This window comes from Oncorhynchus tshawytscha, linkage group LG31 (assembly GCF_018296145.1).
Source record: "Oncorhynchus tshawytscha isolate Ot180627B linkage group LG31, Otsh_v2.0, whole genome shotgun sequence".
Lineage (NCBI taxonomy): Eukaryota > Metazoa > Chordata > Actinopteri > Salmoniformes > Salmonidae > Oncorhynchus > Oncorhynchus tshawytscha.
Genome location: NC_056459.1, coordinates 26,849,535 through 26,865,787, shown reverse-complemented (window position 1 = coordinate 26,865,787; position 16,253 = coordinate 26,849,535). Strand labels below are relative to the sequence as shown.

At 41.3% G+C, this 16,253-nt stretch overlaps 1 protein-coding gene across 1 annotated transcript in view; it reads left to right on the top strand.

The window, feature by feature from the left end:
- The window catches only part of LOC112240222 (adhesion G protein-coupled receptor B2-like), a 199,434-nt gene that overhangs the window by 76,325 nt on the left and 106,856 nt on the right, over positions 1-16,253 (top strand). Inside the window, exon 9 of the mRNA XM_042309838.1 lies at positions 1,136-1,262. Coding sequence (XP_042165772.1) covers positions 1,136-1,262 — 127 coding nt within the window. The remainder of the gene's footprint in view (positions 1-1,135; positions 1,263-16,253) is intronic.

Here is a 16,253-nt window from a genome sequence, read left to right as displayed (position 1 = left end):
TGTGTCATGTAATTATCGTATTGTTTTCACATGATTTGCTTGGGTCTAATAGTGTTGCTGTCCTGGTGCTCTGTGGGGTCTGTTTGTGTTTGTGAACAAAGCCCCAGGACCAGCTTAGGGGACTCTTCTCCAGGTACATCTCTCTGTAGGTGATGGCTTTATTATGTAAGGTTTGGGAATTGCTTCATTTTTGGTGGTTGTAGAATTTAGCTTCTCTTTTCTGGATTTGAATAATTAGCATCGGCCTGATTCTGCTCAGCATGCATTATTAGGTGTTTTACGTTGTACATTGAGGATATTTTTTGCAGAATTCTGCATGCAGAGTCTCAATTTGATGTTTGTCTCATTTTGTGAATTATTGGTTGGTGAGCGGACCCCAGACCTCACAAACATAAAGGGCAATGGGTTCTATAACTAATTCAATTATATTTAGCCAGATCCTAATTGGTATGTCAAATTTTATGTTCCATTTGATGGCATAGAATGCCCTTCTTGCGTTGTCTCTCAGATCGTTCACAGCTTTGTGGAAGTTACCTGTGGCGCTGATGTTTTGGCCAAGTTGCTGTATGTATAGTTTTTTGTGTGCTCTAGGGCAACAGTGTCTAGATGGAATTTTTATTTGTTGTCCTTGTGACTGGACCTTTTTTTGAATCACCATTATTTTGTTCTTACTGAGATTTACTGTCAGATCCCAGGTCTGGCAGAATCTGTACAGAAGATCTAGGTGCTGCTGTAGGCCCTTGGTTGGTGACAGAATCACCAGATCATCAGCAAACAGTAGACATTTGAGTTCAGATTCTAGCAGGGTGAGGCCAGGTACTGCAGACTGTTCTAGTGCCCTTGCCAAGTCGTTCATATATATAATGAAGAGGGTGGGGCTTAAGCTGCATCCATGTCTCACTCCACGGCCCTGTGGAAAGAAAGGTGTGTGTTTTTGCCAATTTTAACCGCACACTTGTTGTTGTGTACTCTCTCTCTCTCTCTCTCTCTCTCTCTCTCTCTCTCTCTCTCTCTCTTTTTCTCTTTAAGACATTTGGTTTGAGTGCATGTGTGTGCTCCTCTGTGACCTTTTTTTGTGTGTGTTGGTGTGTGTGTTTCCCTCACTGTGTGTGTCCCATGTTTCCCACACCTTCAGGGAAGCTGGTGCTGAGAACTGGGACACAGAGGGCTGCCAAACGCTCGCTTCTGCCGCTGTCCACACCAAATGCCTTTGCAGCAGGATCTCCACCTATGCCATACTAGCGCAGCAAGCTAAAGACCCGGTGAGTCACATTTCCCACTCTGCTCTATAACACTGAGGTTACCGAGGTAACACGAACTGGAGCCAACAAGCTAATGTGTTGGTGTGTTGCTGTGTGGAAATTTACAAGCTAGAGATTGTTGTTACTTTAATTTAAACAGTCCACTTGGTCAGGGAAATGGAAGAAATTCACTGGTTGTCCTTGAAGTTTGAGACAGGAGACAAGTGGCTGTATGAGATACAGCTGATATAAATACTTTTGAGATTTGATAGACTAGAATACTTCATATAGCTACAGTTGAAGTCGGAGGTTTACATACACGTTAGCCAGATACATTTAAACTCAGTTTTTCACAATTCCTGAAATTAAATCCTAGTAAATATTACCTGTCTTAGGTCAGTTAGGATCAACACTTTATTTTAAGAATGTTAAATGTCAGAATAACAATAGAGAGAATGTTTTATTTCAGCTTTTATTTATTTAATCACATTCTCAGTGGGTCAGAAGTTCACCTCCACTCAATTAGTATTTAGTATTGCCTTTAAATTGTTTAACTTGGGTCAAACGTTCCCGGGTAGCCTTCCACAAGCTTCCCACAATAAGTTGGGTGAATTTTGTCCCCTTCCTCCTGACAGAGCTGATGTAACTGAGTCAGCTTTGTAGGCCTCCTTGCTCGCACATGCTTTTTCAGTTCTGCCCACACATTTTCTGTAGGATTGAGGTCAGGGCTTTGTGATGGCCACTCCAATACCTTGACTTTGTTGGTCTTAAGCCATTTTGCCACAACTTTGGAAGTGCGCTTGGGGTCATTGTCCCTTTGGAAGAACCATTTGCAACCAAGCTTTAACTTCCTGACTGATGTCTTGAGATGTTGCTTCAATAAATCAACATAATTGTCCTGCCTCGTGATGCCATCCATTTTGTGAGGTGCACCAGTCCCTCCTGCAGCAAAGCACCCCCACAACTTGATGCTGCCACCCCCCGTGCTTCACGGTTGGGATGGTGTTCTTCGGCATGCAAGCCTCCCCCTTTTTCCTCCAAACATAACAATGGTCATTATGGCCAAACAGTTCTATTTTTTCTTTCATCAGACCAGAGGACATTTCTCCAAAAAGTACGATCTTTGTCTCCATGTGCAGTTGCAAACCGTAGTCTGACTTTTTTATGGTTGTTTTGGAGCAGTGGCTTCTTCCTGGCTGAGCGGCCTTTCAGGTTTTGTTGTACTGTGGACATAGATACTTTTGTACCTGTTTCCTCCAGCATCTTCACAAGGTCCTTTGCTGTTGTATTGGGAATGATTTGCACTTTTCACATCAAAGTACGTTCATCTCTAGGATACAGAATGCGTCTCCTTCCTGAGTGGTATGACGGCTGCGTGATCCCATGGTGTTTATACTTGTGTACTATTGTTTGTACAGATGAACGTGGTACCTTCAGGCATTTGGAAATTTCTCCCAAGGATGAACCAGAATTTTTTTTTCTGAGGTCTTGGTAGATTTCTTTTAATTTTCCTATGATGTCAAGCAAAGAGGCACTGAGTTTGAAGGTAGGTCTTGAAATACATCCACTGGTACACCTCCAATTGACTCAAATTATGTCAATTAGCCTATCAGAAGCTTCTAAAGCCATGACATCATTTTATGGAATTTTCCAAGCTGTTTAAAGGCACAGTCAACGTAGTGTATGTAATGTTCTGGCCCACTGGAATTGCGATACAGTGAAATAATCTGTCTGTAAACAATTGTTGGAAAAATGACTTGTGTCATGCACAAAGTAGATGTCCTAATCGACTTGCCAAAACTATAGTTTGATAACAAGAAATTTGTGGAGTGGTTGAAAAACTAGTTTTAATGACTCCTAAGTGTATGTACATTTATGATTTCAAATGAATGTACCAATAACTACAGACGTGAAATGTACAGCAGTCTTCTAAAATTTAATTTGGTACCACACTCAGCGTTTTAAGTAGATTTGTGTGAGGACAGACGCTGGGAGACGAGAAGCAAGTACAGGGAGTGATCATTTAATAAATAACCGACATAAAACAAACAAGGAGAGCATCTGGACAGCGGTAACATAACGACAATATTGCTGACACAAGGATGAATCCGAGGAACAGATAGATATAGGAGAGGCAATCAACAAAGTAATGGAGTCCAGATGAGTCCAAAGACGTGCTGGTGCGCGTAACGATGGTGACAGGTGTGCACAATGATGGGCAGACTGGCGCACTATAGCGCCAGGGAGGGGGAGCGGGAGCAGGGATGGACAGATTTGTCTCCACTCAACGAGTCAAACAACTAACGATGACTTGAGACTCAACTTGATAGAAAATATAATAACTTGAGACTTGACTTGGACTTGGACACTCATGACTCGGGACTCGACTTTGATTTGAGACTGATGACTTGAAATTATCTGGCCAGGTTTTTTAACATTTTGTGGCACAGACAGTCTCCATGGATTACTCTCAACGCAGTCAGAGATTGGCTAGTGAAATGCACACTTGGCCCTCTGATTGGACCAGCAAACTTTCCATCAACACAGGTCGGGTGAGCTAACGCAGCGGATCTCAAATTTGGGGGTTGTGAGATGGTTGTGAGAAGGTTGTTGGAAGGTTTTGAGTGTGAAACTGAGTGAGATGTATTTTTTATTTTATATATATATATATATATATATATATACACATATTTGAATAGATTTTATATAGACTAATATTTGTATTTTATATGTATACGTTTGCTTGCTCAATCTGGTCATTAACATAGGCCTATAACATTGCACCAAATGATTATTTAAAAACATCGAAATCTGTGCTTCAGAACCAAAAATGTGCAAGTCTTGACTGTTGACCAATGACCAGTCATCAGCATTGGTGTGCAAAGCGGATGCACATAAGATTATTGACCAGAAAGCACTTGCTTCATTTTTTCTCCAGTTTTGTGTTGCAAAAATAGAGTAGTCTACATTAATATTATCCATATAAAATACAGTTTAGCAATCTGCCACTGACGCATCTTTGTCACAGCAATAGGCTACCTGGTGATTTCATAATTGATTAGATTAAAGGAGTAACTCTGGGAGGCCTAAACCATTCTTCCTGACCTCAAGTTCAGCTGTCAAAGTCAGTTGCTATGCTTATTAATATCCATACAACACCACTGTCACGGCATTCAGAGGAAGAAGGTGAGGACCAAGGTGCAGCGTCGTACGTGTTCGTCATTTTATTAAATAGAACTGAACACTAAATACAAAGTAACAAAAGGAACAACCAAAACAGCTCCATCAGGTACAAAACACACTAAACAGAAAATAACTACCCACACCACACCGGTGGGAAAAGGCTACCTAAGTATGGTTTTCAATCAGAGACAATGACAGACAGCTGTCCCTGATTGAGATCCATACCCTGCAAAAAACAAAGAAATACAAAAACATAGAAAAAATAACATAGAATGCCCACCCTAGTCACACCCTTGCCTAACCAAAATAGAGAGTAAAAAGCCTCTCTATGGCCAGGGCGTGACAACCACACCTTCACAGAAGTTTCTAAACTGTGTTAGGGTAATATCAAAAGTAAGTCAAGTCATTGTTATGGGGAACATGTGAACAGGTTATTATATTGTGACATTAGATTAAGTTTAGCATCTTCTCCTCTGTTTTGTCCTTTTCATGGTTTGAGTGTGAGTAATTCAATTACCTTGAGACAAGCACAACATTACAGCTGGAACTTCATTTGGCCAGAGACAATGGCTAAAAAGGGTTAGATTGCAGCTATTACCATCAAAGGTGATTGCCTACCGTAGGCCTACCCAACAAATGACCGCAATAGCCTAGTTATATTTATTTTACAACAGGCCTACGTTTAACCTTTAACTAAATATGGAGCAGAAAATTAAGCAGACAGAACTTAATTTAGCCAAAGAAAATGTCTCAACAAAAGGAAACAAAACATTTTTGCATAAGTTATTTAAAAAACTGCGTAAGATTTCTAAATAGGCTTAGAATAAAAATTGTAATTTATTATAATAATAATGACTAAACAAATTAATAATAAATATGAAAATAAATAAAGGGTAAAACATTCTATCAAAATGACATGTTCTTCTCATCTTCGAGATGCGTGGGGGTCACAAGCTTTAAAACATGTATTTTGGGGGGTTGCGGTTCAAAACGTTTGAGAACCACTGAGCTAACAAACAGACTGCTGATTTGCTGTACAGCTATAGGATCAGCTATTTCGGTATGTCAAATTTGGTTGAAATTCATAATTTATTTATGAAGCTTGCCTTTGGAATTGATTGCTAAAATGTATTATTTCATAATCAAAATATGTTGCAGACTAAATAATGAAAAGGGCTGTCTGGTAGCCTCGATAAATAGGCAAAGATTTATAGTTGAACAAGTCATTGCAGGTCTAGATTTATTTTTTTACTTGACTTGAGACTTGACTTGAAAAAACTTGTAACCCGACTTGACTTGCTCTTAGATTGCAGGACTTGGATTTGACTCGAGACTCGACCTGTTCAATTTTGAACTTGACTTGAGACTCGGACCTCGAATAATAATGACATGCCTGCAAGTCCACACAACTTTATTTAGTTGTTTTTTCCATTAGTCCACCGTTAAGACATTCCCAAAATGATTTGCATGTCAGCAGTCAAAACGCATCATCATGATAATGTGGCAAGTGACACTTCGCTTCTTGAAAATCCAATATCTTTAAAATGTGTGTGTGCTGACATACAAAACTACAGCAGAACTGTATCAACAGTGGACTAATAAAAAAAATATTTACAAAAAATATATATTTACTAAGGACTTTTCCTTTAAGTGAGAGAGTTCTATTTGTACTATCTAAATACACAATGTGGATGCTTGGTTCATTAGTTGATTAAGGGAGAACTTTGCTCTGCTTGGCTGGGCTCATCAGTAAACACAACACAGAGCTCATTAGCTAATTATCTAACCACTGTCTAGTCACTGTTCAGTTCAACCGTGGGGAGACCACAAGTAGCCTGCTAGTAGAATGTTAAGGTGTTTAAAGAAAAAGTGCTTCCTCCTTTGATTAGCTCAAACATGGTTTATGAATGGGGACTTTGTTCAGTTCTCTACTGCTGTATATCGTCTTGGCTGGGCAAGAAAACATCTAATTATTAGAGACATTGGGAGACACTTTTCTTATAGTATGAACTATGATGAGTACGGTTCAGCTGTGTCTTAAAACCAGGTGGGATGGTAGCGTCCCACCTGGCCAACATCTGGTGAAATTGCAGAGCGCCAAATTCAGAATACAGAAATCCTCATAATTCATAAAATATACAAGTGTTATACATCAGGCTTAAAGATTAACTTCTTGTTAATCCTGCCGCTGTCTCAGATTTCAAAAAGGCTTTACGGGGAAAGCAGACCATGCAATTATCTGAGGACAGCGCCCCGCTTACAAAAGCATACAAACATTTTCCAGCCAAGTAGAGGAGTCGCAAAAGTCAGAAATAGCGATGAAATTAATCACTTACCTTTGATGATCTTCATATGGTTGCACTAACAAGACTCCCTGTTGCACAATAAATGTTAGTTTTGTTCGATAAAGACCCTCTTTATGTCCCAAAAACCTTTGTTGGAGCGTTTTGTTCAGTAATCCACTGACTCCAAGGCGGTCAAAACATGCAGACGAATACATCCTAATAGTTCCAGTTAAAGTTCTTCAAAACATGTCAAATGATGATTATAATTAATCCTCAGGTTGTCAATTATCTAAATAATCAATAATATTTCAACCGGACAATAGTGTTTTCAATAGAAAGGAAAAACAACGATTGGCGCGCTATCGGTCATGCGCACAAAGCAGCTCTGCATTCTTCCCCTGTCCTCTGACCAAAAGGTCTTTTTTACTCATCATTTTTCAAAATACAAACCTAAAAGCATGTCTAAAGACTGCTGACATCTAGTGGAAGCCATAGGAACTGCAATCTGGGCACTAACCCATAACATAGTCATTAGGCATTCAATGGAAAACAACTCACATAAAACAAATCCCACTTCCTGGATGGATTTTCCTCGGGTTTTCACCTGCCATATCAGTTCTGTTGTACTCGCATATCCTTGCTTCTGGGCCTGAGTAACAGGCAGTTTACTTTGGGCACGTGTGTCATCCAAACGTCAAAATACGCAAGAGACGTTAAAGCCAGTTTGTGTGGTTACTGGCCCAATGCTCTAACCACACACACACACAAACACACACACACACACATCGACACACACAAATACACATGCACACACACACACACACACACACACACACACACACACACACACACACACACACACACACACACACACACACACACACGTGCACACACGCACACACACACATCTCAATTGTGCAGTAAGATGCCATCCCTGTAGCCATTTCAACAATAACAACCTTTCCATATAAAATGGCTGACCGTTATTCCCCTCAGTAAACTCCTAAACGGTTTGGCAGTTTGTGTGGATGTCTAGACATTGGTGTGTGTGTGTGTGTGTGTGTCTGTGTCACTGAGTATAATGCAACCTCCTTGGCATCTGTGAGGCTTTTATTCATAAGATATATGTGTCTCTTTCAGCCTCTTGCTATGATTGCTACCAGTGGAGACATTGAGAGAGGAATATCTCTCTCTCTCTCTCTCTCTCTCTCTCTCTCTCTCTCTCTCTCTCTCTCTCTCTCTCTCTCTCCTCTCTCTGTCTTGTTTTCTGCTTCTCAGAATATCTCCCTCTCTCTCCCTCTCTCTCCCTCTCTCTCCTCTCTCTGTCTCTCTCTGTCTCTCTCTGTCTCTCTCTGTCTCTCTCTGTCTCTCTCTGTCTCTCTGTCTCTCTCCCTCTCTCTCTCTCACTCTCTCTGTCTCTCTCTGTCTCTCTCCCTCTCTCTGTCTGTCTCTGTCTCTCTCCCTCTCTCTCTCTCTCTCTCTCTCTCTCTCTCTCTCTCTCTCTCTCTCTCTCTCTCACTCTCTGTCTCTCTCTCTCTCTCTCTCTCTCTCTCTCCCTCTCTGTCTCTCTCTCTCTCTCTCTCTCTCTGTCTCTCTCCCTCTCTGTCTCTCTCTCTCTGTCTCTTTCTGTCTCTCTCTCTCTGTCTCTCTGTCTCTCTGTCTCTTTCTGTCTCTGTCTTGTTTTCTCTTTCTCAGAATGTCTCTTAGAGCTTCTTTAGGGGAAAGTGCAGTGAAGCCAAATAAGACTTATCAGTTAATAGGAATCCGGAGTTAAAGCACAGAAAAGGTCAGAGAAAGATAAAAAACGGTGTTTTGGGGAGTTTTATTGGTTGATTTGAGGTGATGGACTTTAGTTTGACATATCAGTTTTTTTTGTTTCATTCTTTCACCGCAAATCTGACCTAACCTTGAACATTTCTAATTTTTTACACTTCCAAAAGGAAGGAAATAGAAAAAGCCATCATATGCGGAAAGCCATTGGCATTAGGAACAGGAAATATCCATAATGGCCTAGACCTAAAAGCTGGATCCATCAACAGACCTCTCTCTGTAACCTCTGACCTTCTCCATAGTATACCATTGACTTTTCCCATTTCACAGCATTTGGTCACCGGAATGGGCAGGAATGCCTGGTGACGTTTATGAAATGTGTCTTTAGCCGTTAGTGATATGTAATTGACGACCATTGCATCATTAGCCTAGTGATGAAGCCCTGGAGGTAGGGGTCAGTATGTAAGCTTTATTGGCTGTGGTTGATGGAGAGGACACTTCCACCTTGCTATCAGCTACCGCAACTCAGCAATTTAGAGGATGAGATTAAGGGGACGTATGTGTGTGTGTGTGTGTGTGTGTGTGGGTATGTGTGCTCGCATGCGTTTACACATGTGTCTGTGTGTGTGTTTGCGCTGTGTATGCATGTTTGTGTTTGTACATTTATATCTAACATATGATAGCATCCTTCCTTTACTCTATCATTCACTCAACATAACTCTGTTATACCATCCAAACATACACATCCAGACACCCAGGCAGGGTGTGGGTCTGGAAGTAGAGCTGAGATTCGGCAGCCCGGCTCCAGCAGCTTAGCCTGGACCAGGGAGCAGGCGGACGGGGGTGGATTAACTACCATGTTTAATAGAAAAGGAAGAGAGAGGTGTAGAGATGGAGCGAGAGAGAGCGGGATGGATGGATGGATGGATGGATGGATTTAGAGGCACTGCTGCCATAATAGGCCGTCTACAATGGAGCCGTAGATCGCTGGTTAATCATGTTGACTTCCTACTGCTGGAGTGAGCGAGAAGGGGGAGGGGAGGAGGAGAGGACGAGAGAGACCAGGGAGAGGGGGAAGATGGGAGGAGGAGAGGAAGAGGGGGAGGATGGGAGGAGGAGAGGAAGAGAGAGACCAGGGAGAAGGGGGAGGGGAGGAGGAGAGGAAGAGAGAGACCAGGGAGAGGAGGAGGATGGGAGGAGGAGAGGAAGAGAGAGACTAGGGAGAGGGAGAAAGAAGAGCGAGGTTGAGAAGGGTATAGGGGGAGAGCAAGAGAGACGGAGAGTGAGAGGGAGAGGGAGAGGGAGAGGGGGGAAGAAAAGGTTGATTGACTGAGGAGGAATGAAGGAGTGGATGAGAGGGAGAACGTGAAAGGGAAGGAAACATTGCCAGAGGGTCTGCCCTTCTGGACCTGTGAAGGACAGATTCATTGAAATGTCTGGTGTGTGTGTGTGTGTGTGCGTGTGTGTGCCAGCGCTCTGTCATGGAACCCCAAAGCGGATTAGCAGACAATACAGATCCCCAGATACTGTAAAAAAAATATTTAAAAAACACACACACACCACACACACACGTCCATAGTTAAAGCTCAGTATTGCCCCCTGAAAACCAACCTGCCCTGCATGTTAAGAGTGTCTGTAGCAGACTGTGTGAAGGACAAACACTCCCATCTGGTGATCTGTGTGTGTGTGTGTGTGTGTGTGTGTGTGTGTGTGTGTGTGTGTGTGTGTGTGTGTGTGCATGCTTGACTGCATGGTTGGCTTTTGTCGTGACTCCTACTGATAGAAAGAGTAGCACCAACCAGCTCTGTCCTGCTCACCTTCCACCTCATCCCTGCTAATAGAATAAAACCACTCGAAGGACTAATGAACAAAGTACTAAAATACACTTTAATATCCAATGAGAAAATGACTGACAGGGAAACAAAATGAACCAGCAGTGAAACATTCCTCTGGTACAGCAGATACAGAGACAATGTGTTGTTTTGATCTGTGCTTTGGAAGGGCAGCTTCTCTTAGTTTGGCTCTAGTGTTCGACTTTAAGCCAGTGGAGTGTGAGGAGGAGCTGGGTGACATGGGAGGTGTAGATGGAGCATGTTGTCTGAGGTTTGGAAGGGCAGCTTCACATGGTTTGTTTGGCTCTAGTGTTGGTCACTTTGCTGTAGTGTCATGTGTGTGCGTGTGTGTGTGTGTGCGCGTGTGTGCGCGTGTGTGTGTGTGCGCTTGTGTGTGCGCATGTGTGTGTGCGTGTGTGCGCTGGGTAAATGGGACACAGGTACATGTGGCAAGGACAAACACACACAAGGACACATACACACATGGACACATGGACACACAGACACACACACACACACACACGTACACACTTGGAGACAGACACCCACACACACACGAACATACAGACACACGCACACGCACACACACACAAACATGCATAAACACAGATTCACACACACACACACACCTGTTCTTCATTCAGACCCACCTAAACCCTGAACTAGAGATGCATGATATATCGGTAAGCATATCAGAGGCGGACGAAATTAGCTAAAAATGCCAACATCGGCCCGATGTCTAGTTTAACACCGATGTGCAAAACCGATATCAAAGCTGACGTGTAAACCTATATAACGTACCACCTATATAACGTAGGTATATAACGTACCACCTATATAACGTAGGTAGATGACGTACCACCTATATAACGTAGGTAGATGACGTGCCACCTATATAACGTAGGTAGATGACGTAGGTAGATGACGTAGGTAGATGACGTCCCACCTATATAACGTAGGTATATAACGTATCACCTATATAATGTAGGTAGATGACGTAGGTAGATGACGTAGGTAGATGACCTACATACCTATGTAATGTAGGTAGATGACGTACCACCTATATAACGTAGGTAGATGACGTACCACATATAACGTAGGTAGATGACGTACCACCTATATAACGTAGGTAGATGACGTGCCACCTGTATAACGTAGGTAGATGACGTGCCACCTGTATAACGTAGGTAGATGATGTACCACCTATATAACGTAGGTAGATGACGTGCCACCTATATAACGTAGGTAGATGACGTGCCACCTATATAACGTAGGTAGATGACCTACATACCTATATAACGTAGGTAGATGACTTACCACCTATATAACGTAGGTAGATGACGTACCACCTATATAACATAGGTAGATGACGTACCACCTATATAACGTAGGTAGATGACGTGCCACCTATATAACGTAGGTAGATGATGTACCACCTATATAACATAGGTAGATGACATACCACCTATATAATGTAGGTAGATGACGTACCACCTATATAACGTAGGTAGATGACCTACATACCTATATAACGTAGGTAGATGACGTGCCACCTATATAACGTAGGTAGATGATGTACCACCTATATAACGTAGGTAGATGACTTAGGTAGATGACGCACCACCTAAATAACGTAGGTAGATGACGTACCACCTATATAACGTAGGTAGATGACGTACCACCTATATAACGTAGGTAGATGACTTACCACCTATATAACGTAGGTAGATGATGTACCACCTATATAACGTAGGTAGATGACTTAGGTAGATGATGTACCACCTATATAACGTAGGTAGATGACCTACATACCTATATAATGTAGGTAGATGACGTGCCACCTATATAACGTAGGTAGATGACGTACCACCTATATAAAGTAGGTAGATGACGTACCACCTATATAACGTAGGTAGATGACCTACATACTTATATAATGTAGGAAGATGATGTGCCACCTACGTAACATAGGTAGATGACCTACATACCTATATAACGTAGGTAGATGACCTACATACCTATATAACGTAGGTAGATGACCTACATACCTATATAACTTAGGTAGATGACGTACCACCTATATAACGTAGGTAGATGACCTACATACCTATATAATGTAGGTAGATGACGTACCACCTATATAAAGTAGGTAGATGACGTACCACCTATATAACGTAGGTAGATGACCTACATACCTATATAAACGTAGGTAGATGATGTACCACCTATATAACATAGGTAGATGACCTACATACCTATATAACGTAGGTAGATGACCTACATACCTATATAACGTAGGTAGATGACCTACATACCTATATAACTTAGGTAGATGACGTACCACCTATATAACGTAGGTAGATGACCTACATACCTATATAATGTAGGTAGATGACGTACCACCTATATAACGTAGGTAGATGACGTACCACCTATATAATGTAGGTAGATGACGTACCACCTATATAACGTAGGTAGATGACGTACCACCTATATAACGTAGGTAGATGACCTACATACCTATATAATGTAGGTAGATGACGTACCACCTATATAACGTAGGTAGATGACGTGCCACCTATATAACGTAGGTAGATGACGTGCCACCTATATAACGTAGGTAGATGACGTACCACCTATATAAAGTAGGTAGATGACGTACCACCTATATAACGTAGGTAGATGACCTACATACCTATATAATGTAGGTAGATGACGTACCACCTATATAACGTAGGTAGATGACCTACATACCCATATAATGTAGGTAGATGACGAGCCACCTATATAACGTAGGTAGATGACGTACCACCTATATAACGTAGGTAGATGACGTACCACCTATATAACGTAGGTAGATGACGTACCACCTATATAACGTAGGTAGATGACGTACCACCTATATAACGTAGGTAGATGACGTAGGTAGATGATGTTCCACCTATATAACGTAGGTAGATGACTTCGTAGATGATGTACCACCTATATAACATAGGTAGATGATGTACCACCTATATAAAGTAGGTAGACGACGTACCACCTATATAATGTAGGTAGATGACGTACCACCTATATAACGTAGGTAGATGACGTACCACCTATATAGCGTAGGTAGATGACGTACCACCTATATAACGTAGGTAGATGACTTCGGTAGATGATGTTCCACCTATATAACGTAGGTAGATGACTTAGGTAGATGATGTACCACCTATATAACGTAGGTAGATGACCTACATACCTATATAATGTAGGTAGATGACGTGCCACCTATATAACGTAGGTAGATGACGTGCCACCTATATAAAGTAGGTAGATGACGTACCACCTATATAACGTAGGTAGATGACCTACATACCTATATAACGTAGGTAGATGATGTACCACCTATATAACATAGGTAGATGACCTACATACCTATATAACGTAGGTAGATGACCTACATACCTATATAACGTAGGTAGATGACCTACATACCTATATAACTTAGGTAGATGACGTACCACCTATATAACGTAGGTAGATGACCTACATACCTATATAATGTAGGTAGATGACGTACCACCTATATAACGTAGGTAGATGACGTACCACCTATATAATGTAGGTAGATGACGTACCAGCTATATAACGTAGGTAGATGACGTACCACCTATATAACGTAGGTAGATGACCTACATACCTATATAATGTAGGTAGATTACGTACCACCTATATAACGTAGGTAGATGACGTACCACCTATATAATGTAGGTAGATGACGTACCACCTATATAATGTAGGTAGATGACGTACCACCTATATAATGTAGGTAGATGACGTACCACCTATATAATGTAGGTAGATGACGTACCACCTATATAACGTAGGTAGATGACGTACCACCTATATAACGTAGGTAGATGACGTACCACCTATATAATGTAGGTAGATGACGTACCACCTATATAACGTAGGTAGATGACTTACCACCTATATAACGTAGGTAGATGATGTACCACCTATATAACTTAGGTAGATGACGTACCACCTATATAACGTAGGTAGATGACGTACCACCTATATAACGTAGGTAGATGATGTACCACCTATATAACGTAGGTAGATGACCTACATACCTATATAACGTAGGTAGATGACCTACATACCTATATAACGTAGGTAGATGACTTACCACCTATATAACGTAGGTAGATGACCTACATACCTATATAACGTAGGTAGATGACTTACCACCTATATAACGTAGGTAGATGACCTACATACCTATATAACGTAGGTAGATGACGTACCACCTATATAACGTAGGTAGATGACCTACATACCTATATAACGTAGGTAGATGACCTACATACCTATATAACGTAGGTAGATGACTTACCACCTATATAATGTAGGTAGATGACGTACCACCTATATAAAGTATGTAGATGACGTACCACCTATATAACGTAGGTAGATGACGTACCACCTATATAACGTAGGTAGATGACGTACCACCTATATAACGTAGGTAGATGACGTACCACCTATATAATGTAGGTAGATGACGTACCACCTATATAATGTAGGTAGATGACGTACCACCTATATAACGTAGGTAGATGACGTACCACCTATATAACGTAGGTAGATGACGTACCACCTATATAATGTAGGTAGATGACGTACCACCTATATAACGTAGGTAGATGACGTACCACCTATATAACGTAGGTAGATGACGTACCACCTATATAACGTAGGTAGATGACGTAGGTAGATGATGTTCCACCTATATAACGTAGGTAGATGACTTCGGTAGATGATGTACCACCTATATAACATAGGTAGATGATGTACCACCTATATAAAGTAGGTAGATACCACCTATATAATGTAGGTAGATGACGTACCACCTATATAACGTAGGTAGATGACGTACCACCTATATAGCGTAGGTAGATGACGTACCACCTATATAACGTAGGTAGATGACTTCGGTAGATGATGTTCCACCTATATAACGTAGGTAGATGACTTAGGTAGATGATGTACCACCTATATAACGTAGGTAGATGACCTACATACCTATATAATGTAGGTAGATGACGTGCCACCTATATAACGTAGGTAGATGACGTACCACCTATATAAAGTAGGTAGATGACGTACCACCTATATAACGTAGGTAGATGACCTACATACTTATATAATGTAGGAAGATGATGTGCCACCTACGTAACATAGGTAGATGACCTACATACCTATATAACGTAGGTAGATGACCTACATACCTATATAACGTAGGTAGATGACCTACATACCTATATAACTTAGGTAGATGACGTACCACCTATATAACGTAGGTAGATGACCTACATACCTATATAATGTAGGTAGATGACGTACCACCTATATAACGTAGGTAGATGACGTACCACCTATATAATGTAGGTAGATGACGTACCACCTATATAACGTAGGTAGATGACGTACCACCTATATAACGTAGGTAGATGACCTACATACCTATATAATGTAGGTAGATTACGATGACGTACCACCTATATAACGTAGGTAGATGACGTACCACCTATATAATGTAGGTAGATGACGTACCACCTATATAATGTAGGTAGATGACGTACCACCTATATAATGTAGGTAGATGACGTACCACCTATATAATGTAGGTAGATGACGTACCACCTATATAACGTAGGTAGATGACGTACCACCTATATAACGTAGGTAGATGACGTACCACCTATATAATGTAGGTAGATGACGTACCACCTATATAACGTAGGTAGATGACTTACCACCTATATAACGTAGGTAGATGATGTACCACCTATATAACGTAGGTAGATGACGTACCACCTATATAACGTAGGTAGATGACGTACCACCTATATAACGTAGGTAGATGATGTACCACCTATATAACGTAGGTAGAT